The sequence below is a fragment of the Glossina fuscipes genome, unplaced genomic scaffold (genome assembly GCF_014805625.2).
Source record: "Glossina fuscipes isolate IAEA_lab_2018 unplaced genomic scaffold, Yale_Gfus_2 28, whole genome shotgun sequence".
NCBI lineage: Eukaryota > Metazoa > Arthropoda > Insecta > Diptera > Glossinidae > Glossina > Glossina fuscipes.
In genome coordinates, this window is record NW_023998423.1 from 8,494,444 (window position 1) to 8,516,308 (window position 21,865).

Consider the following 21,865-nt stretch of genomic DNA (forward strand, 5'->3'; position numbering starts at 1 on the left):
AAGCCGATTCAAGAGTCATCAAGAGTTTTTTTTCCAAATTTGTCCTATCGAGACCAAGTAAAGAGTAAACTTGGGCTTATAATTCAAGTTTTTCTTTATCTAGAGGCAATAAAATAATTTGAAATTTCATTTCATTTCTGTTCATTAGATTTTCTTTCTTTCTAAAATGTCTGCAAATTATTTCTTCTTTTTCTTTCGTTTCGTTTCGTTTCACTTTATATGCAACAATGAAATGTTATTTAATTTTTTCTCTTTACTTCTAAATCGTATAATAATTCAAATACATATATATGTTAATATGAATAAATGAAATTCTTTTCTTCTTATTACGCCCACCTCACAATTCTTTACGATCAAAAACCAAATTAATTCACTCATTTAACTACAACTATTCAGACTTGATATGTGTCGACGTGCCACTGAAAATGATGAATGTAATCGTGGTACTGCAGGTAATTAATTGCAAAAATTTCTCGCAAAAGCCGCAAACGGCAACTGTTTGTTATAAATTAGTAAAATGATATCTTTTTTTGCACGCTTTTATGTTTCTCTCTCTCTCTCTCTCTCTCTCTCTGTGTGTGTTCCGCTAAACTTTTTTGCAGAATACTTTTATTTTTATCTATTTTTCAAATTTGTATGTATATATATTGTGCTCTTATTATACCCAATATCGGGTATACTAATTTCCTCATTTCATCTGTAACATACTTCGAACATACGATAGACAGACTCTGTATAGATTATAAACTTTGAACCGATTTGATCGCGCGCCCTTAATTCGCTTCTTCTTTTTATACCCATCATATAAGTTTGACGGGTATGTTCATTTTGTCAAAACGTTTGCCATGTCGAAAAGGAATCTTCAGAGACCACAAATCAGCAACAAGCTCTAAATCGATTTGAGCATGTCCGTCTGTCCGTCTGTTGTAAAAATGCTCTTGGCCGCAAATATAAACCTGTCGATGCGAGTTCTTCTTCACAGGTTTAGTATTGACAATGGGCCAAATCGGTAAACAGCGATCTTCTCCTCTCATTACTCAAAAACCACAGCAGATAAATCTACAAAAATTTAAGCGTTTAGTTTATGGGCAATGCTACAGTTATTTGTCGAAAAACGGGAAAAATCGTCTACGCCCACCAAATATTATAGTTCTTTCTCTCTTTTTTTCATTCTGTAAGATCGATAATTCGGTCCCAACTGAATATAATTTTCTGACTTGCTATACCTGATCCAGTAAATACCCAAGATGCGCTTCAAGATTACGAAGTTCTTAGTTTATTTATCGCTTATGATATATCATTTTTGAATGAATTCTTGAGCGAAGATTTGCTAACGTAATCACTCCATGCCATATGTAAACATAAATCAGACACCCAGTGAAGCATAAAGTATGTAATCCTTAATCAACTTAATTATGCCCGTCTGCCCATTTCGGCAAACATCCGGCGGTCAATGTACAATTTAAATACTCCAAACGCAAAAGTGGATATAAAAAGCAGCAATAGATCAATTTCTACCGAGCAGAAAACTATGAGGGTGTTTCGTCCTTAAGCATAGTTATTATAACTAAAAAACTGAAACAAGTTTAAAGGTTGTCTAAAGGTTAAATGACAAGTGCGTGCGCAGCGGATCCAGTGGGCAAAATTTGAATTTAGACACAATTTCACCGAATAGCTGCAGTTGTTTTACTTATATGTTTACACAGAATCTTGAAGCGTGCAGCCGGGATGCCTTAGATCCAAGTCCAAGTTTTTATATGATGGAGAAAAAAAGGAGGGAATTCATGAATCTTCAAGTACGTTGAACGACTATAGCGCGGAGTGTCATCATGGAATCAAAGGGAGATCTAACACACAGCATACCAGGCCCGAAAATCGACTTGCTATTCAGCCATCGAAGATAAGCATATCAAAATGTCATTCGTGGAGAACGCAGTTAACCACAGCATATTTACATCAAGCAACTTTATCGAAAATTGGAAAAAATAAAAAATCCTTTTGTCTTTATACGGGAGGTAGTGCCTTAAGTACTGTTACCTTCATCCGCAATCTTTTCCGATATCATTTTAAAGTCAGGTGTAAATAGTTCTTAAAGCTACGTAGAAATCAAAATAAACTGCTACTTGTTTCCGTAAGCTTGCCACCAAGAAAAGTTAGCCATGAATATAAATCATCTAAGATGAGGGGGTAGCCTAGATTCGTTTAAAGGTCTATGAACATTACTATTATATAATGCTCCAATTCTTTTATCCTTTTAGTAAATTTATTTAAGTTAGTTTTTAGACAACTTGGTAATGGATGTTCGCCTCAAGGTGAAAACTCCTTTCAATATCTCGATACGATAATCTGGTATGAATTTGTTGAGCTATGGGTTGCATCTGAATAAAATTATTCTAATAGTTAAATATTTTAACATTGATGTAAGGCAATTTAAATATGCAAAAAGCATGATGTTTCAACATTCTAAACTGAACAAACAAATACACATACACTGCACAAATTATTTAAACATTATTTTAAAAAAATATATATATCTATTTGATTCATTCAATTTATATATTTACATGAATCGGCATATGGTACTAATGGAAGCTGGCTCTTCTTGCATAAGACTCAATATTTTCTACATAACCTAATTATAATTAAAAGACTTTATAAAATCCTAAAAACATTTTATTGCAGTAATTTAAAATTTATATTATTAATTTTTTAAATTTTTTTCTACAAAAACAACAACAATTCCATATACTTAGGCTTCGCTTACGTGGGAGGAGCTTGTGTTGTAAACAAACGTTTAGAGAAAGTGAACAGTGTGGCGATTATTGAAGACACCGGTGGTTTTAGCGGCATCATTGTGGCTGCACACGAAGTGGGACATTTGTAAGTGTTCGACAAGTTTGTCAATATCTAAAAATAATATTCTATATATAAATTTATAATATTTGATTAGACTTGGTGCTGTTCACGATGGTTCGCCTCCGCCCAGTTATTTGGGCGGGCCGGGAGCGCAACGCTGTCGTTGGGAAGATGGTTACATAATGTCTGATTTACGACATACCGAAAGAGGGTTCCGTTGGTCACCGTGTACCGTGCAAAGTTTTCATCATTTTTTAAAGTACGTTCCACTAATGCAGCGACAAAATAATTACTTCAAAATTAATGTAAATATTGTCAATATTTTTAGCGGTGATACTGCCACCTGTTTGCATAACGCTCCTCATGAGGACAGTGCTTTGGGTCGTTCGCTACCTGGCACCTTACTGTCATTGGATGCTCAATGCCGTCGGGATCGTGGCACCTACGCCTGTTTTAAGGATGAACGAGTCTGTGCTCAACTATTTTGCTTTGATGCTCAAACAGGCTACTGTGTAGCCTATAGGCCAGCTGCTGAAGGTTCGTCATGCGGTAACGGTCTGGTGAGTTATAAAGTTCTTTCAAAATCTGCGAAAATTTTTTTTTACAATTATCGGACAAATCGAATATACATAATTTCCCGCGAAAAGATTAAGTGAAAGAGAATGTGGCGAAAAGCAAAAATGATTTGATACCCATATCGCTGGTATTATTACGAAAAAATTACTTCATCATGTCACGGTGTCTACCATATTCATTTCCGAGTTAACCCATTTTCAGTTATGTAATATATCTTCATTTGAGGAATGTACAAAATAGTTTTAAAGATACCTTACGGAAAATAAGCATAAAACCGCAAAAAAGTGAAAAAAAAAGTATAAGCACTTGAAAATTATTATGGGCATGGTCGATTATTTTTTGCTTTTTTGCACGTAAAAGGGTAGTGTTCTGCGTAAAGTAAATGTGAAAATTTTCAGCCTTTTAACATTGATAATTTCTGAGCGACGCGCAGAAACCCACGGAGTTGCGTTCAGTTTATGCGTCACTGGGGCTTGCTGCTCTGATCAATTTGGACCATTTTTAATACCAAGCTGCGTATATAAACTTTCAATGTTTCTGTCAAATTTTAAGTCGATATCTCCAACCGATATCTCCTCAACCAGGAGAGGGTCATCACCACCCAGACGCATACACGAAGAGTAATGGCTTAACCAATTCGAAATTTTGCATTGTTCAAGAAAATGTATACTTTATGAGGTCCCTGAGGCTTCCGTTTGGCATGCATTATAGAAAAAACAAAATGAATGTATCCTCATCCTTCAGTGGGTACACTGCAAGTTTGGGTAATTTTTTTGGAAAATAGCCACACAATCGAAAAAAACCCTCCATTAGTCGATAAAAATTCAATTTGAACGAAAACTTACGACATACAACAGACAAGAGGGGATTATTTATTACAATGTAGAGTGAGAGATCCAAAAGCAAAAAAAAAAAAAAATTTAAAGAACTTTAAACTTTAGCAAGAAGATGGAAGATGCGACGCTTTTATTACTTGGCACCAGAAAACTGCAATCGTGTCGAAGCATTTAGTCTTTTAGTTAATTATTTTTTCTAATTAATATCAAGTATTTAGTTAAGTTGAACACCCATCCCTGGGGAATTTTTCAACAAAAATTATACGTTCTTAAAAAAAAAAAGGAGAAGAAAACGATTTGAGCAAAGGCAAATATTTCTTTTTTAATTTAAGTTTTAAGTACAACATTATTCCGCACCATACCACAATCCCGCTTACAAGAGCGAACTCGATTAGCCAAATTTCGGAGTCAATTCGTAACTAGCAGGCTTATTCTGGCGTTGTGAGATGTCACTTATCATAAGAGCTCGCCACTGTATTATAATTTCTGTGACTTAATATTAAATTTAGTATTGCGTTGAAAAAGGAAGGGTTTTAAAAAACTGGAGCAAATTAAAATGGATTTCCTCAGATTTCACATATCACAATGCTAAAGGGCGCACAGAAATTTTTTTAATTTCCAAGTAGTTCGGAATTGTCGATAACACTACACAGCAAGGCCTTGAAAGAGTGTATAAAATTGCTTGAGGAGCGAGTCTTTAAATTTGAACGCGTCGCCTTTAGCCATCAAATGTTTTAACAATCGTTTACGCTGCAATCTAATGACATTTTTTTACCTCTAATCATAATCCAAAGCTTGGGATTTATTTTGAAGTTTCCAAATTTGTGATAGACCTCAAAGTAGACCAATTTTGCGTTGCATTGTAACTGCCAGAGTACGGCTATATATCTAATCTAGTTTCATTAGTGGCGCATTCAGGTTGCAGAACAGGTTCAGTACTGCTAACCATCGATCTTTAAGAAACTAACTGGCTATAGAATGAGCTTGTTTTCCTTTTTTATTTCGCATATCACCCAAATAATCTTCCCTATTCATGTAGCATCGTTAGAATCAATAAAATAGGAGACGGCCATAGCCTACTGTTTTTGGCGCCTGACTTTCCGCAATAGCTACCATCAGTGTAAATTCTACCGCACGTGAGACTTTGAGCGCACTGACTTGGTGCTCGTGCTCGTCTTATGCGCTTGGCTACTCGTGTCTAAAACATTGTCACAATTTCAAGAACAAATCATATAACCCGTTTAAAATTCGTTTGTCATTCGTTTAAATTTGGCACGTACCGCCTTATTAAAGCAATTCCTTACAATTGATTAATGCTTTCATTTTTTGCAGCACTGCCTGGATGGTCGATGTTCAACTCTGCCATCGAATGCTGTAAATTACGGATCGACCAAAGTCGGTTACAAGTAAGTTTTCCAAGGATTCATTAGCAATAAGCGCACACCACTAATATTCTATATAATATACAGTAATTAATTGGTTTAAAAAATAAAAATAAAAAAAAAAAACAGTAGTTCGAGCGCATTAAAAAATATTTGTAAAATGCAATTTGTTCTTTTTCCAATTATTTGCTATTAAACACACTATCAGAATATTTCCAACGAAAAAGGAAAACTTTATATACTAACATTACTCTTTCTCTCTTATTCTGAACAACATTTCCTACTTAAAACGTTTGAAAACACAAATTTTTACATAAAATACATCAACAACAACAAATAAAACCGTACACAATAATTGCAACAACAAAAGAATAAATGAGGCTCTTGGTGACAATACCGACTTCAATGAGCAATCACAAGAGAATGTTAGTGACGAAGATGATGATAAAGTCGATAATGAGCGTGACGACGATGACGCCGATAATGAAGAGGCATTTGAAGATTTTAAAGAGCATTATGATCGTAAAGACCATGATGATGATGATAATGATGATGATAATGATGATGATGATGATAATGATGATGATGACGACGATGATGATGATAATATGACTAATAATGTTAATGATCAACAAAATTGGGATAATAATAGTAATAAAGAACACCAGCAAAAACAAAAGGTAGTTAAATAACAAATGTCGGAAACCACTTAACAGTGAAAACTACGGTTAAGGTCAAACATATAATACGGTAAACCTTTAGCTGAATACTTAAACGAAAAGAATATTGCTTATCAACAGCAAAAGCAACACAATTATTACTTGTATACGGTACACAAACACTAATGAGTTATATGACTTTAAATTTTTAACAGTTTTTTCAACAACTATGGCTGCATACAATATCATTGCAATAACAAGAACAACAAAAACAATGGCTTTTCTTTATAAGGCCCCAATGGCGATTATATTAGATATGTAGGAAGAAGGGGAAACAATTAAAACCTAAATTAGCAACAGCAACGGAATTGAAAACATAAACAAAATGTTAGCGACACTTCTAACTTTGTTAACTTCTCTCAGTGGAAATCCCCAAAACTGCGAAAACACTAAACAATAACAAAAAACACTAAACTATTAAGTCATTTCTTACACCATAATCAAGACAACACTGTTAAATACACTATTCAAACAAATGAAAAATTATTTAAATTTTAGAGATACACAATAATATAATTTAATAATTAGGAACAACAGCAGTAGAACTAATAGTAGTAGTTATAACAGTAGTAAATCTAGAGTTACGTATTTAACCTCTACACCCTTTAGCGCCAGCAGCAGTAATCAGGAACGTCATCTACATAACGGGGAGGATGAAGACAGCTTTGATGACTTGGACGATGAAACTAGAGGCGGATTTGCTTTCGTTGAGGAAAATGAGGAAAACAATGAGGCTATTGAAAAACAAAAACGTAAGTTTTCTCTTCCCGTTCCTGGTCCTCCTCCCCAAACTTCTCATGCCATCAGCACAACCACCACCATTACTTCCATCACCAACACCATCACCAGCATGCAGCAGCAAGCTTCTTCCACACCACTGCCTACCACTACTGCTCCTATAGCTGTTGTCGGCACATCTCGTTATGGTTTTAAATCAACAACAACGCGTAATTATAATCCGACACATGTATTCTTTGAAAACTATTTCAAAAAATTACATGTCCTGAATGCACCTACGGCCTCGACTTCAACAACCGAATCTATTGCGGCGACAACCTTAACAACCGCATTAAAAAAAGTGAAAACGAAATTAGCGCCAAGTTATCCAGTGTCGAATAAAAATTCATTTGAAGCCCAATTTCTAAAACGTACGCTAAACCATACCACGGGTAGCGGTAGTATTAGTACAAATAATCATTCTTACAGTAACAACCAAAATGAATATACTAATAATAGTAGTAGTAATAATCACAACAACCAAAACAACAACAACAGCAACAACAACCAAGTGAAGGAATTAGAAACAATAACAACAACACCACAAACACCACCAATCTATGTGACAAATTTCATTAGCGATCAAAGTAAACGTTTATCATCCATAGTACAACAGCAACAAAAACAACAGCATCAACTGCAGCAAAAGCAGCAAACAAGAACTCAACAAAAAACATCAACAGCAACAACAACGAGAAAGCCTAAAATTAAAACACAAAAACTCATAAGAAGACTACGAACACAAATTAAATAAAAAAAAAAAATCTGTAACACTCATCACTCAGTCTCGCTCTCTCTCTCGCTCTCCCTATCTCTTTCTATCTTGCCTCTCCTCTTCCACTTACTCAATTATATCACTCAGTTTCTGCAAACAAATAAGAAAAAATATAACTTTGAGTGACAGTAAAAATTCTAAAGTATTAAAAAAAAACAATAAATAAACGAAAACCAAAATTACTTCGGCGGTAAGCATTTTGTTTAGATTTTTAGTAGAAAAGAAATCACATCTTCATATAAAATTACACTTAAGAAGAAGAAAAGTCACCTTTTAAACCTTCATTCATAAATCATAAACCCCTCAACCTACAGGCTTGTTCATTCTTTTGGCTTCATTATAACTCTCTAGAGTTAAATATTTATATATAAAGGAAAATAATTCGAAAAATCTTTTGCACCTAATGTCTTTCCAAAAAATTGTTATAAAAAAATTGCTGAAAAAATGTATAATTTTTTTAATGTTCGTTTCCGCTAATGCATGCAGGACCTTCAATGCGTATTGAGCAAGCCTGTCTTAAAGCATTAGAGGCTTTTCGCTTATGATTTTTATTTTATGTAGATTAGAACAATTCTGTATTAAAACTGCATGAATTCTTTCTTTTTTTTTTAAATTTAATAAAAATCCCAATAGTAGTGCAATATGAGATGTTCTAAGCTTTTTTAATTTCCAAATAATGCACCACTAAAACCGCTGTAGTAACATAGCTCAAGTAGTCTTAGCTTTTTCCATATAATAAGTATTTCTTTAATTTAAAAACATTTTATAGTTTAATAGCAATAATTACACTTCATATTAACTTAAAATTGTCCAACAAAAAATCTCAGATTTCATTGAAACTATCAGATGAGCATAAAAGTGCGAAGATTAAAGCTTACACTATGTGGAAAAACGAAAAGCCAGAAAATGTTAAATACATCGTATGATTAAATGACACAATATCGTATTTCGCAAGATCCTCTCTCTTTGATTATACAAAACACAAACATTTTAAATTAGGAACATTATGAAATCTATTTAACAATTTAAACTTTTCCACTAGGTTTAATCGAATAGCTAGATTTAGGGGACAGTATTACAATTTATGCTTATACAGTGCTCGTATCGTTCGAACCCGAACTTTGAGAAATAACATACAGTTTCTCTCTTTACACAACGATGATAACGTTTGGCATGTTATTCTTATTCACTTATGCAGAAATCATAATATAAACTCAACTTTGTATTTATAAGAATCCCACAACGCGTACATATCGTGTTTGTGCTAATCTATGACACAAATAAGAAATGCTTCTTACAACTTTAGAACGAGAAGGCACTTGACTATTATTTCCACAACAAACCTTTTCCTTTTAATCTTATAAATTATTTAACACTAAAAATTACGTTCGATCTTTCGATTAGCATCAGCGCCATAATCTATTGCATAAACTGCAACAGGAAACTGTTTAATAACAGCTAAAAAAGTCTAAAACAACCCTGGAGCAACAACCATCAAATTATTACAACCAGCAACTTGTAATCGATCAAATTGTTCGATTTATGAAATTCTCATATATAATATATAATTTTTATTCATATATTGCTGCTTGGCATAGTGCTCGTTTACAACTTGCTACAACTATAATAGGAACATAACATTTTTATTTAACTATGCATTTAACTATAATGTTAGGTCAGGAAAAATAAACGCAGATATACATAAAACGAGTACATAATAATACTTATTTCTATCATTAAATTACTATTCCTATTAGAAATCGTAAAGTCGAAACCATTGAAACAACAATTTAAAAATATTTCTCCTTTCCAGTCTTCGTTTAACTGATACTATTAAAGTAAACACAATAAAAAACATTTATCATCAGAAAAAGTTGCCTAAAAACCTATATATTATAAACAAAAAACTCATGCGCACTCGTAGAGATCATAAAAAAAAGCAGCTAAAGAGTATTGATTTATATATTACACCAAATTTTGCGAATATCAAAAAATTCACTCAACTTTGATATAAGTAAATCGTAAGAACATGCATGACATATTTCATTACACACGTAACCTATAAAAACCAGCCCAACCGCAATAAAGGCAAAATCACTTAATTGTAGCACTAAAACTTCAATAAATTCATTTCATTAACCCCAACATCCAAAAATGAAAACTCAAAACGGTCCAGGAATTGTTTAAACGAATAGATTTAGACAAAAGTAAAGGCAGCTTAAACAGCGGTGGAATTAATGCTCTAATGTATAAAGGAAAGTCGTGACGGGTGTGGCAAATTAAATGGAAAGAATGAAAGCATTTTTCCCTAATACGTTTTCTTCCATTTTGTTTTATTTTTCTTTGTTTTCTTTTTTTTTAATCTAACCTCGCTTGGCATTTTAATTAAAATATTTCTTATAATTAATAATTTATTAATAATTTAAATAATTAATTTTTTTGTTTGTTTTATTTTGCTCTCTTATTCTAATTTAGTGGTTAACTGGAAGGCGTTTCCATTCTGAAGATGTTTTATATGAAATTCCTGCTGTTTTCTAAACGGATCTAAGTTGAAGATATTTAGTAAAATCATTAAAACTCATAAGACAATAAATTTTCGTAATCTCCCTTCCACCACATTCAGATCGCATCCTTCGCTCATCGAAAATAAATCCATGCCATTCATGTTAACAGCATCGCGAACACAAATAGCATATCAGAGTATTAACTGCTATGCGTTTAGTTAGAATTTATTATTTTTACTATTTCTTTTCAAATATGTATAAAAAAAACTATTTCTTATTTTTATTGTAAATTATATAAAATAATTTTATATTTTTTATTTTATTTACTTAAGTGAACAAATATTTTTTGTTTTTTTATTTAAAAAAAAAATAAATAAATTTCGTTGTATTTTGTAAATTATTTAAAGAAAATTGAAAATAATATATTTTCTATTTAAATTTTATTACAAGAAAGCTACTGTTCGGATCAAACCGAATCTTTGAATATCCGCCGACAACTTTGCTGACGCAACAACTGTTACAATTAAGTGATAATGTCCATATCGTGAGCAAATGTCAAAAATATCACGTTGAAAAAAGACGCCCACAAAACTATGTTAAAAAATAATCTCGAAATTATATTAAAAAATGACCACGAAACTATATTAGAAAACATTACACTACGTTTATAGAACGTTGTATGATATATTTGAATACCTGTGGAGTGAACGTGATTTCTCAAAAATAGTTCTTGTGTCTCGACAATTCTATGGAAGGCATTTTTCTTATATCCAGAGGCTGCCTTCTCAGGGGCATGTCTGTCACTACGAAGGTGATTACAGTTTTGCCTGCATTTGTATTTCAATCTATCGCTACGCCATTTACATAACATTCCAACCATGATTCGACCTAACTTAATCCCAATTACACATAAGATGTTGTAGTTGCTTCGCTGCTTAGGATAATCCTATCAAATTTCCTTCTCTACACAAACGTGTTCAATGCTTTTTGTACATACCTGCATGTGTATTTTATCACTACCGATAGGATTTCTTGCACGTAGTTTAGGCTTTCGTTACAGAAGGAATAAGAGCAAGTCGATCAGTCGATCTGGTTCACTTCCATACTTGATATATTTGTAAAACTGCTCTCCCCACTAAATTCTCTTAATTCAATATTGAGTCGTTTGTACATTTTTTTAATACGTTCCTACAAGAAATAAATTCATCGGCTAATATTAATGCTGCCCAATTTTCCAATGAGGAAGGCTTCCGTTTTATAATATTTACGAATCATATTTTCATATTATTATTTAACCCAGATCCATTATTATTTAACCCATTTTACGGTGGATATAAAAATGTGATAGACGAAAAAAGAAAAAAAGTTAATTCGTACTACTTTATCCGGAAATTTATTTTAGATGTAATTGTTAAATTTTGTTTATTAGTTAATATTGTAATGCAATTATTTTAATGCACATAAAAAGATCACAACATTTATATGTGAAATTACGTTTATTTAAGTTTTTATACTCCGATCCTTTTAGGTAGGCTTTCAAACATTGAAAGTAGTACATAATTTTAGCAATAAAAATAATTTTTCCCTATTTCTTTTGTTCCCGTCTAAGGTAAAAATTAAATTTTTTTTAGAATTTAAGGCCTATTAAATAAATTGAAATTATTTTATTAAAATTTTATTTTATTTTTTTTGCAAATAAAGAGCACATTGCTTAAATGGATATAAAATTAAGTCAAGAAAAATTTATTTATTTACATAAATCGAATCATCGACATGCTGATGAACGTTAGCTTCAATAAATCAAACATATCGAAGCTGGTGTAGTGATTTTCGATGTCTTTTTCCGAATAACGCTTGCACCACTACCATTTATTACCTATGAAATATTATTATTCTATGAAATGCATTTAGTAAATTATGTAGTTAAACTTTATGTGTGAAGTTTTTTCATAAGAAGTTCCACTTTCACAGCCCGCCTGAACAATTATAATGACGAAAACCATGGTAAAGCTACCGTAAATGAATTTAAAAGAAAAAATTTGAATAATTTAGATGCAACACTCCATGAGCAATTGATATACAAGTTGGTAAGGCAAAACTTCGAAGGAGACAATGAAAGCTAAGGCGTCCCTTAAAAAACCGAATTCAATAAATTAACTTCATTAGTTCGTTATTACGAATTATTAATTTATGCTACTTCGTGATTTCAAAAAATAAAACGTAGCTTAAATATTTTCTAGGATGGAGACATATTTTTCGGATCCTTTTATTAATATAGCAAATATAACCTTTAGCCGATCGTTTTCATTTTTCTGTTTATGAGTCTAAAAAATAATACAATACCTTTAATTCCTTAAGTAATTGCAACAAATGTTTGCGAAAATCTTAAAATTACACAAGTGTACATGTTCCTTTTTATCTTTTTTTTCACTTTTCAATGTCTAATTCCGACCCGGCAATGGAAAATAACGGTTATAGGTAATCATGTTTCTAATCAAAGCAGCTACTGAAATAATGCAAATCATGCCGGCGGGCATAAATTTACCAGAACGATTCCATCTCATACCCATCATCCCAGCCAAGGCTAGAGAAGTGCCGAATTGTAAAAGAGGGCGAGGTGGATCCTGTGAGTTATAATGGGCACCCAAACCTAAAATGGCCCCAAACGCTAAACCCGCACTAAGGGAGGGAAGAGAGCCTTCGATAAGATAAAAAGAAAACAAAAAATAAGATTAATTTATTTTCAAAGTAGCTTTCTACTAACCGGCTTTCGCGTACCCCATTACACCCCCGGCAGCTACAGTTGCGGCATATAAGTAACCAATCACATCAATAGCCATCACTCTTGCTTTTGTTAAGTAGCTTTGAAGATCTTTTGTTTTTAATTATCAAATTAGTTAAATCAAAAAGTAATGCTTTTTACAATAAAACAAGTTCCTCACTTTCAATAATTACGTAGGCACAAACGTGAAACGGCTATCGAAGTCAACTAATTTGTACCTTTAGGTGGAACAAAGTGGAAATCAACCAAAAGTGGTCAAAACTGTGTGAAAATCCTTTCCGTTCGTTCCTCCTGCGAAGTTCATCGAGAATGGTTATAATATATAATTTTCTGCTCAATGAGACAGTTTATCTTATCTTGGAGTAATCTGCTTACTTTCAATTTGAATATTAAAAAATAATTTTCTTGCGAGCTTATTTTCGCTAAGCAAACGACACATTAACAATGAACTGAAGAAATTCTCAGTAACTTCATTCGTGAAACACACGAAATGAATACTTCAAACATGCTTCTCTTCTCTATCTTTCTAATTAACGTCATCTCTATATCCCGCTTAAGAAATTGCAAACACATTGTGCACTTTTCGTGCAAGCACAGCAAACATCTACCCGCACTAGTTTGCTCCTCATCATAACCACTGTAACCGGCAGGTATTCCGAGTACATCATCAAAGCGCAGCAAGTGTACCCATCACTCGTTTGCAGCTTTGAAAATTTGTAAATTTTGTTAACAAACCTGTTCTTGATATTTTTGTTTCATATAAAAAATATTTTTACATCTCGGTTATTGTTATTAGGCGTATTAACAATAAATCGCATATTAATAAATATTAATAATTGGAATATAAAATAATACGTAAATATATATATATAACAATGTAATACTTTCTCATGTAATTTATTGAATAACTCTGTCTTTGTGGATTTGTTCTTCGAAAGTAACTCTGCTTGTATATGGAACTCCGCCATTTGTATTTTTCATACCGCATTTCATCGTCATTCGGGAACTGTTGAAGAAAAGTTGTGTTATTTTTCAATAAAAGTTTCTGCCGTCAATTTTATAATAGAGCAAAAGTTTATTTTTTTATCGTTAACAAAAAATATAAATATTTATTAAAAAACTTTTGATCCTTTAGTTAATTTTTCAAAGTGCTGGTTTGCCTATCTCCCAAGGAGAAGAAAATAAAAAGTGTTTTGTGAGAATTTGTTATAAATTGTAACATAATGAGTGATTTTAGTGGTTCAACAGCAGCCCAAAATAATTTAAATCAAAGCCAAGCATTTGCAGCAGCCTTACAAAGAGCTAAACAGGTAAAGAAAGTTGTCGGGCGATATTTTAGAAAAAATTTTAGGGAAAAATCGATTCTTTTGCATTATGTGAGCCTGTATCTGTTTTGCTCTCCCTCCCTTTTCTTTGGCGATTTCTTTTCTCTTTTCTGCATACTTAAAATAGATTGCCGCTAAAATTCAACCCAACCAACAACAATCAAATAATGTAGGCGGCGGTGGTGGCGGCGGTTTCAAGCGTTCACATGATGATTCGGAAGGAGGACCCGAAACCAAACGATTTACTAGTCCTGATGTTAACGATTACGGTCACAATAGCAATTCTAATATGAGTGCAGGTGGGGGCTCTACTTCTGGTGGACCAGCTAATATGTCTCAGGCTTTGGCTCAAGCAGCCGCTGTGGCAGCGCGTTTAGCTGCCACTGCTGGAAACACATGCGAGGAACAATTACGCATTCCAGACTGTCTTGTTAATGTTTTTGTAGGTCGCGGGAGTAACGAGACTGTAGCCCATATACAAGGAGATTCCGGTTGCAAAATACAGTTGGGCCAAGAAGGTGACCGTGTTTTGACTTTAAGGGGGTCACGTGACTCAGTAACTAAAGGACGCGAACTTATCCAGCAATTAGCCAACCGTAATGGCGGCGGCAATGTGGAAGTGGTGTTAACTATTAACATGCCTCCGCCAGGGCCTACAGGCTATCCGCCGTACCAGGAAATCATGATACCTGGTACAAAAGTAGGTTTGGTAATTGGTAAAGGAGGCGACACAATAAAACAATTGCAGGAAAAAACGGGAGCTAAAATGGTTATAATACAAGATGGACCAAATCAAGAAGTTATTGTAAGTGATCTATCTACTTGTAATCGCGGATGTTCTGAGTACGATAATTCTGACCACTTTTAGAAACCTTTACGCATTTCCGGTGATCCTCAAAAAATTGAGCATGCTAAACAGTTGGTTTTGGATCTCATAGCCCAGAAAGACGCTTTACAACAACAACAAAACAGCAACCGACCTGGTTTAGGTACAAATAACGGACCTAATGGCGGCTATAATAACTTCGGGGGCGGTGGCGGTGAACAATGCGAAGTGTTCGTTCCAAAAATAGCTGTCGGAGTAGTGATTGGTAAAGGAGGCGACATGATACGTAAAATTCAAACAGAGTGCGGTTGCAAATTGCAATTCATACAAGGAAAAAACGATGAACCTGGTGACCGGAGGTGCTTGATCCAGGGTACGAGGCAACAAGTGGAAGATGCCAAACGTACCATTGATGGTTTAATAGAGAACGTAATGGTAAGTTTTGCTTTATAAAAATTTGTGTGAATGAACAGAAAAAAAATAATTTTTCAACATAAAAAAGCAACGTAATCGTAATGGAAACGGGGGAGGGGCTGGCGGAGCGATACCAGGCAATGGAGGCGCCGATAATGGCAATTCGAATTATGGCTATGGTTATGGCGTTAATCACGCTCAACAACCAGCGCGAGAAGAAATTACTTTCATGATTCCTGCCTCCAAATGTGGAGTAAGTTTTTCCGCTTTTGGTTTTTTACATGCAATGTTGACGAATCCATTTAACTCACAGATTGTTATTGGACGCGGCGGTGAGACTATAAAATTAATTAACCAACAATCTGGTGCCTACTGTGAGATGGATCGCAATGCTGTTAACCCGCCTTCAGAGAAATTATTTAAATGTAAAGGCACATCCGAACAGGTGGAAGCTGCACGTCAGATGATCGCAGAGAAAATCAATATGGATCTTAATATTATCTCACGTAAATCTATAGCTGGAGGGCCACCAAATATACAAGGCTCGGCCGGTGGTTATAACCCTAACGATCCAAACAGCGCGATGGCAGCATATCAACAGCAGTGGGCAGGCTACGCTCAACAAGGGGCATGGGGTGATCAATCGCAGCAAGCAGGTATGGCACAAGGTGCTCCGGGAGCGGGCGGACAACAAGCGGATTATTCGCAACAGTGGATTATATATTACAAGTAATTTGAACGATATACATGAAAGATTCACAAATAACAGTTAAACTCTTTTCTCAAGATCAATTGGTATGCACCGTGAAGCAGAAATGATTGAGCAGCAACTTAAAGCGAAACAAGTTGGTACAGGCCAAGCTCAACCCCAGCAAGCAGCAAACAATGCCGTTAATAACCCGGTCGCCGGTGTACCAGGTTCCGCTGCTCAAACGCAAGATTACAGTGCTCAGTGGGCCGAATACTATCGCAGTATAGGCAAAATCGAAGAAGCTGAAGCTATTGAGAAACAAATGAAGGTAAGTGTTAGTAACGCAATGTTATATCCTTAAAATAGTTCACATTTTACCAAACCACCCTACCCAACCACAATTACAAAAACTACATATAAAGAATTGTACGTTTTTAAGTAGTTTGTAACTTTATGTTTTTGTTTATATGGTATTGTAATATTAACAAATATTTATCACTAATTAATAATACAATATACATTCATGCAAATTGTATTAAGAACAATTACTTAAATTCGTCCATTGTACCGTTGCAAACCTAATAGGCTAATAATGCGGCGCCTGCAAATATTTCGCCAGCCACTGGTGGTGGTGTGTGTGCCGGTAACGCACCAGTCTCCGCTGCTGCTGCCGCGGCGGCAGCGGGCAGTGTTAATGTTACTGGTACGACAAATTCAAATGCTGCCGTTGGCTCGCAATCCAAGGATTATAGTGCACAATGGGTTAAATATTATCGCAGTATAGGAAAACATGAAGAGGCTGACAATCTTGAAAAACAAATTAAGGTACGTTGTGTTGTCAAAATTGGATCAATAGTAAGGGTGGTTGGTACTCCGGGAGTGTTAATGAGTGAAAAAGAAAGCATAGAAAAAGAAGATTGTAAATAAAGCAGGAAGCAAGAGGCAATTCGGTGGATAATTTGGCTGTAATAAGCTATGAATTTCAACTATTCATTAGTTATAAGAAAGTTATAGTCGATTTAAAATTTCATTACATATGAGAATGAATTGAATGAAATAAATACCTACACGTTAAAGGTCCAATACATTTTAGAATGCCACACATATATAAAATGCGCAATTTTCTGGACAGAGGTACACGTTTTTACCATTGATGTAGATTCTTCCATGAATCATAAATTATATGAGCATTTCTTTGCCTTTTCATTTTAAAACCGGCTGTTGTGAACTTTCTCCAACTATTATTGCGACAGGGACAAAATTCCAACAAAAGATGGACAGAGGATTATAACTAAATCAACTTAACACTTTGAAGAAAATGATATGAGCAGCATCAGTTAGTTCGAGATTTCAGTTCTTATGGCCGGCCATGTTTGATTGGTTAATTAACGGCGTGTAGTATGAACTTTATGAAATCTGAATAGCACAGATGGAATGACAATGCTAGTATGCTTCCAGACTTGGTTGATGACTCCGATAACTCCTTTGAAATTGTCCCGAAAGCATGAGGCGGTATGTCACTTTGATTATGCCAAGTGTAGCATCTTGAAGAAACCTGTAAGGGCTCTATTTAATATATTCATTGTGAGAACAAAATTTTAAATCAATTTATAGGCTTTCCCTCATTCGCCTGTTGCTCTGCTGATATAGAAATTAACAATGAACCCATAAGCAAACTGCCCTCAACACTTAAGAAACACTGTAACTTACAACACAAAGTCAATAATTATGGGGAAACAATTTTACTATAGCAGAGCCTGCTTTGGAGAAACATGTTCAGTGAATTTGACAAGCCGATAATTTATCAAATATTTTTGTATATATCGTTAAGGCGATGGATATCCAAAAATAGTGTATTTTCTTACTTATTTAGGCTTCAACATGAATACTTCATGTTGTGTCCTTGAGGGGATTGCTGAGGGTTACTTACGGAATGACAACGTCCCACCCAATTTTGCTAATGGATTTGGTTGAAAACGAAATTTATGAAAATGTTTGGGGGTCAGTTGATTGTGTATTATTGGATTAAATACAAAGTTTTGAAAGCAATTACAATAAAGGATACATTTTAGGGAAAGCACAAAAACCTGAGAATCGTATTTCATAAAAGTCGAAGTAACAAATTCCGTATTCGACTTTATTGAACTTTAAACTTAACTCTGCTTCTTGTTTTTACATTTTAATATAATTTTTAATTTCCCTTTCACTTTGCTTTTAGGATAAGCAACAAGGTATACCTGGTAACAGTGCTGGTAGACCGAGTGGTAATGCAGTCGCTAATAATCCAGTTAACACACAAGCGGGCGTAAGCGGAGCGGCATCATCTGGCTACGCCGATTATTCGCAATATTCACAATATTACGCAGCCGCAGCTGCCCAAGGAGGCTACGCCCAAGCTGGTATGGCTGCTGGTGGTTATGGAGGACCACAGCCTAGCTATCCAGGTGCTCCCCAACCACCAGGTAGCGATGCCAATAATCCGCAAGTTACCAATCAAAAGAAGAATGATAAACATTAAAATAAAAGAAAATAATTTATAATAATAGCAATCAAAATACAAAATTAAGAGCAACGGGTAAGTAATTATCTTTAATTTAGAAGAGAATTTCAAAAATTATTTTCTATATTTACATACATATAATTTACAACGACCAAACATCAAGATTAAATTAATACGATCTAAATAATGTTTCCTTAAGTGGTAATTAAATTGGAATCGGTTTAAAAGAAACAATAATATGTATATATATATATATGTATATATATATATGTTATCCACTTTAATATATATATATATATATATATATATATTATCCACTTTAAAAATGATTTTTACGAATTTATTAAAACACTTACTTTTTGAAAATATATATGGTTTTTTTGTAGAGTAGAACTTTTGAATATATTTTACTTTTTCAATTTATTTATTAATTTTTTCTATTTAACGTATATGTATTTATATGTATATACATGTATATACATATATATATATCTATATATCTACTTATCTACATATATTTATAACGTTTTTACACAAAAAAGAAACTATGCATATATTTTTACAGCCAATTTTCTCTGACAAATTTCTTTTCCGACATAATGTTTTACTACTACAACATCCTCCTCTCCCCAGGCAGAAAAAAGTATCTGAAAACAGAAAGAACTCTGTGTTGTGAATTACTCTCCATTGCGACATTATGAAATATGTGTGTATGAGTGTGCGTTTATGTAAGAATTTTGAAATAATATTTCTCTTTGTAGATACTTTAAGCGAAAATAATTGATACATAGCTATTTGTTGTTATTCGATCATTTAATACAAAAACTCGAAAAAATGAAAACTTCTATTATTAGTTTTCCTTTTTTTTTATTTAAAAACGGCCGTTTTTAATATAAATACGTATATACATATATATATTATCTGAAAAACATACATATATATATATATATATATATATATATACACACATATATGTACATCTGTGTATGTATATATATATATATATAAATATATATATTTAGGTTCATTTTAAAATTTTTAAAGGATACAATTTTTTCACTTTTTACATATAATTGCAATCAAATTCCTTCCTTTTTTTATGACATTTATGTTTAACTTTGAAATTTCATAATAGTAATGATAATTATTAAAAAAATTCCAAAAATAATTTACTAAAAACTCCCCGAAGTAAAACGAAAAAAAAAAAAAAAAACAATTGTAAGTTATTTTTAATGAAACTCTTAAAAATATAATACATTTTAAAAATACTATCAACAAAATTTAATCACAATTAATAATAATAAGCAAAATGCAACTATTTCGAGTTATATTGAAAAAAATTAATTCTCTTAATAACATATATAAAAATATATATAATATATATATAATATATATATATATATATATATGAACTTAACATTTAAGCTAAGTGTTGTTTCTTCAGCTTCCAAAAAAGAAAAAAAAAAGAGCCCACAAATCACTAACACTGGCCTATTCTCGCTTGTAAGTTAAAAGCCCTGAGTCCTTGATGATGATTACTGACGATGGTGATGGATAGGTAAGCTTTATCGCTTTACTTACTTATTGATTGTAGAACAATGGAGCAAAGCTTTGATATTTTTTTATACATTAATGGGAACGATGATTTACAATAATGGTTGAAAATTAAATTTACAAAAATTCTTATCTTTTAATGTATAATATACATCTTAATATGTAAACGTATGCATGTATGTACTTTTTTTATTTGATTTCAAATTATTTTATTGTATTCTGTTTGCAGGAGTCAAGAGCTGAGATTATGCCATAAAAACAATATTGTATAAATATTTTATATACTTTTTCCTTAACAAAATTTTATTTCATTTTATGCTCAAATGTTTAACATAACAATATATTTGAAAGTAGAAGTGGATACCTCCAATGTCATGATAATGACGGGGGTAAACGCTGTACACGACCTCGAATTCTTTTATCAAAACTTATGTAGTCATATGTACCGCCGTGGGGTGCATCGGTTTATTCAAATTTCATTGAAAAATTCTATCAAAGGATCTTAAAACCTAAATCTCGAATGATCACTCAAATTTTGATCGTTTTTGTCTATTCTCTTTTTCAAGGATTTGTGCAAACTACAACTGCCCAGTGCGAAATGAAATAAGAATGTCGTAAGAAAAAAACATTAGTTTTGAAACACTATTACTTAACTTATGTATGCTGCATAGTAACGATCAGTCGAAGCATAGGACGGGAGGAGAAGTCAGTTCATGCATCTTTCTTTACTCTAAAACTCTTGTTATTATAAGATTTAAAAACACTTGCAATTTAGACTTCATTAGCCAGACTCTGACGAATTATTTCCCAGCCGAAATATGCTGGCTTTCTTATCAAGGCGCTGAGACTTTTACCCTTGTAGGCCCACAGTAAAAGATTTTTTTTTTTTTTTTGATGCAATAACAATATTTGACAATCTCCGATCCAACCGATCCAAATTAGGGTTAAAGAGAAACAAAAGAAAATCATTTAATCTATATATCTATATCTAGAGAAATGTTGAATGCAGGTTTGGGCCGAAAAAGAGCGCTTTTCTACTTACGGAAAATTTTTAAATTAACTCATCGCAAAAATCTTCAGAATTTCTCTAAAGGATGTGTTGCCTTAAAGATACTGTAAACACTTCAAGGAAAAAACGAAAATTATACCTTGCCTGGAGAAAAATGGTGGATGGGTTGTGAAACTTGAAGTGACTCTATGCTGCTGCACAGTTATGTACAGAAAATCGAATTTTGTCACACCCACCGAAAAACTTACAAAATATTTTATTAATTGTAGGCGTGCCCGTTTGTCAGATAAAATGGTTTATATACTAAATTTTTGGAATAGAGCCTTGACGACAAATTTA

At 33.2% G+C, this 21,865-nt stretch overlaps 3 protein-coding genes across 10 annotated transcripts in view; 2 read left to right on the plus strand and 1 right to left on the minus strand.

Moving 5' to 3' along the window:
• Positions 1 to 10,719, plus strand: part of LOC119636815 (venom metalloproteinase 3) — an 89,405-nt gene extending 78,686 nt beyond the window's left edge. The window contains exons 9-14 of one of the 5 annotated variants that reach the window (XM_038032458.1): positions 2,754 to 2,880; positions 2,951 to 3,115; positions 3,185 to 3,416; positions 5,601 to 5,674; positions 6,979 to 7,121; positions 10,397 to 10,719. In XM_038032458.1, the coding sequence (XP_037888386.1) occupies positions 2,754 to 2,880; positions 2,951 to 3,115; positions 3,185 to 3,416; positions 5,601 to 5,674; positions 6,979 to 7,121; positions 10,397 to 10,425 (770 nt within the window). In that variant the 3' untranslated portion in view covers positions 10,426 to 10,719. The other 4 variants (XM_038032460.1, XM_038032457.1, XM_038032459.1 and 1 more) reach the window with 4 other exon arrangements.
• Positions 10,720 to 12,152: 1,433 nt separating this feature from the next.
• On the minus strand, positions 12,153 to 13,667 carry LOC119636542 (transmembrane protein 14 homolog). 2 transcript variants are annotated; one of them, XM_038031939.1, is made up of 3 exons: positions 13,583 to 13,667; positions 13,190 to 13,498; positions 12,153 to 13,123 (listed from the first exon to the last, which is right to left on the minus strand). In XM_038031939.1, exons 2-3 carry the CDS (start codon positions 13,263 to 13,265, stop codon positions 12,867 to 12,869), a joined length of 333 nt encoding a protein of 110 aa, XP_037887867.1. In that variant the 5' UTR covers positions 13,266 to 13,498; positions 13,583 to 13,667; the 3' UTR covers positions 12,153 to 12,866. The 2 variants fall into 2 exon arrangements, with proteins under 2 accessions (XP_037887867.1, XP_037887868.1); XM_038031940.1 differs by having other exon boundaries at positions 13,190 to 13,297; positions 13,368 to 13,659.
• A 504-nt stretch (positions 13,668 to 14,171) lies between these two features.
• On the plus strand, positions 14,172 to 19,860 carry LOC119636636 (far upstream element-binding protein 3). Of its 3 annotated transcripts, XM_038032123.1 has the most exons (10): positions 14,172 to 14,517; positions 14,660 to 14,831; positions 14,979 to 15,337; positions 15,401 to 15,793; positions 15,861 to 16,025; positions 16,086 to 16,501; positions 16,560 to 16,791; positions 17,049 to 17,288; positions 18,682 to 19,038; positions 19,529 to 19,860. In XM_038032123.1, exons 1-9 carry the CDS (start codon positions 14,431 to 14,433, stop codon positions 18,979 to 18,981), a joined length of 2,364 nt encoding a protein of 787 aa, XP_037888051.1. In that variant the 5' UTR covers positions 14,172 to 14,430; the 3' UTR covers positions 18,982 to 19,038; positions 19,529 to 19,860. The 3 variants fall into 3 exon arrangements, with proteins under 3 accessions (XP_037888051.1, XP_037888050.1, XP_037888052.1); XM_038032122.1 differs by having other exon boundaries at positions 14,174 to 14,517; positions 14,660 to 15,337; XM_038032124.1 differs by lacking the exon at positions 17,049 to 17,288 and having other exon boundaries at positions 14,175 to 14,517; positions 14,660 to 15,337.
• Positions 19,861 to 21,865: the final 2,005 nt, after the last annotated feature.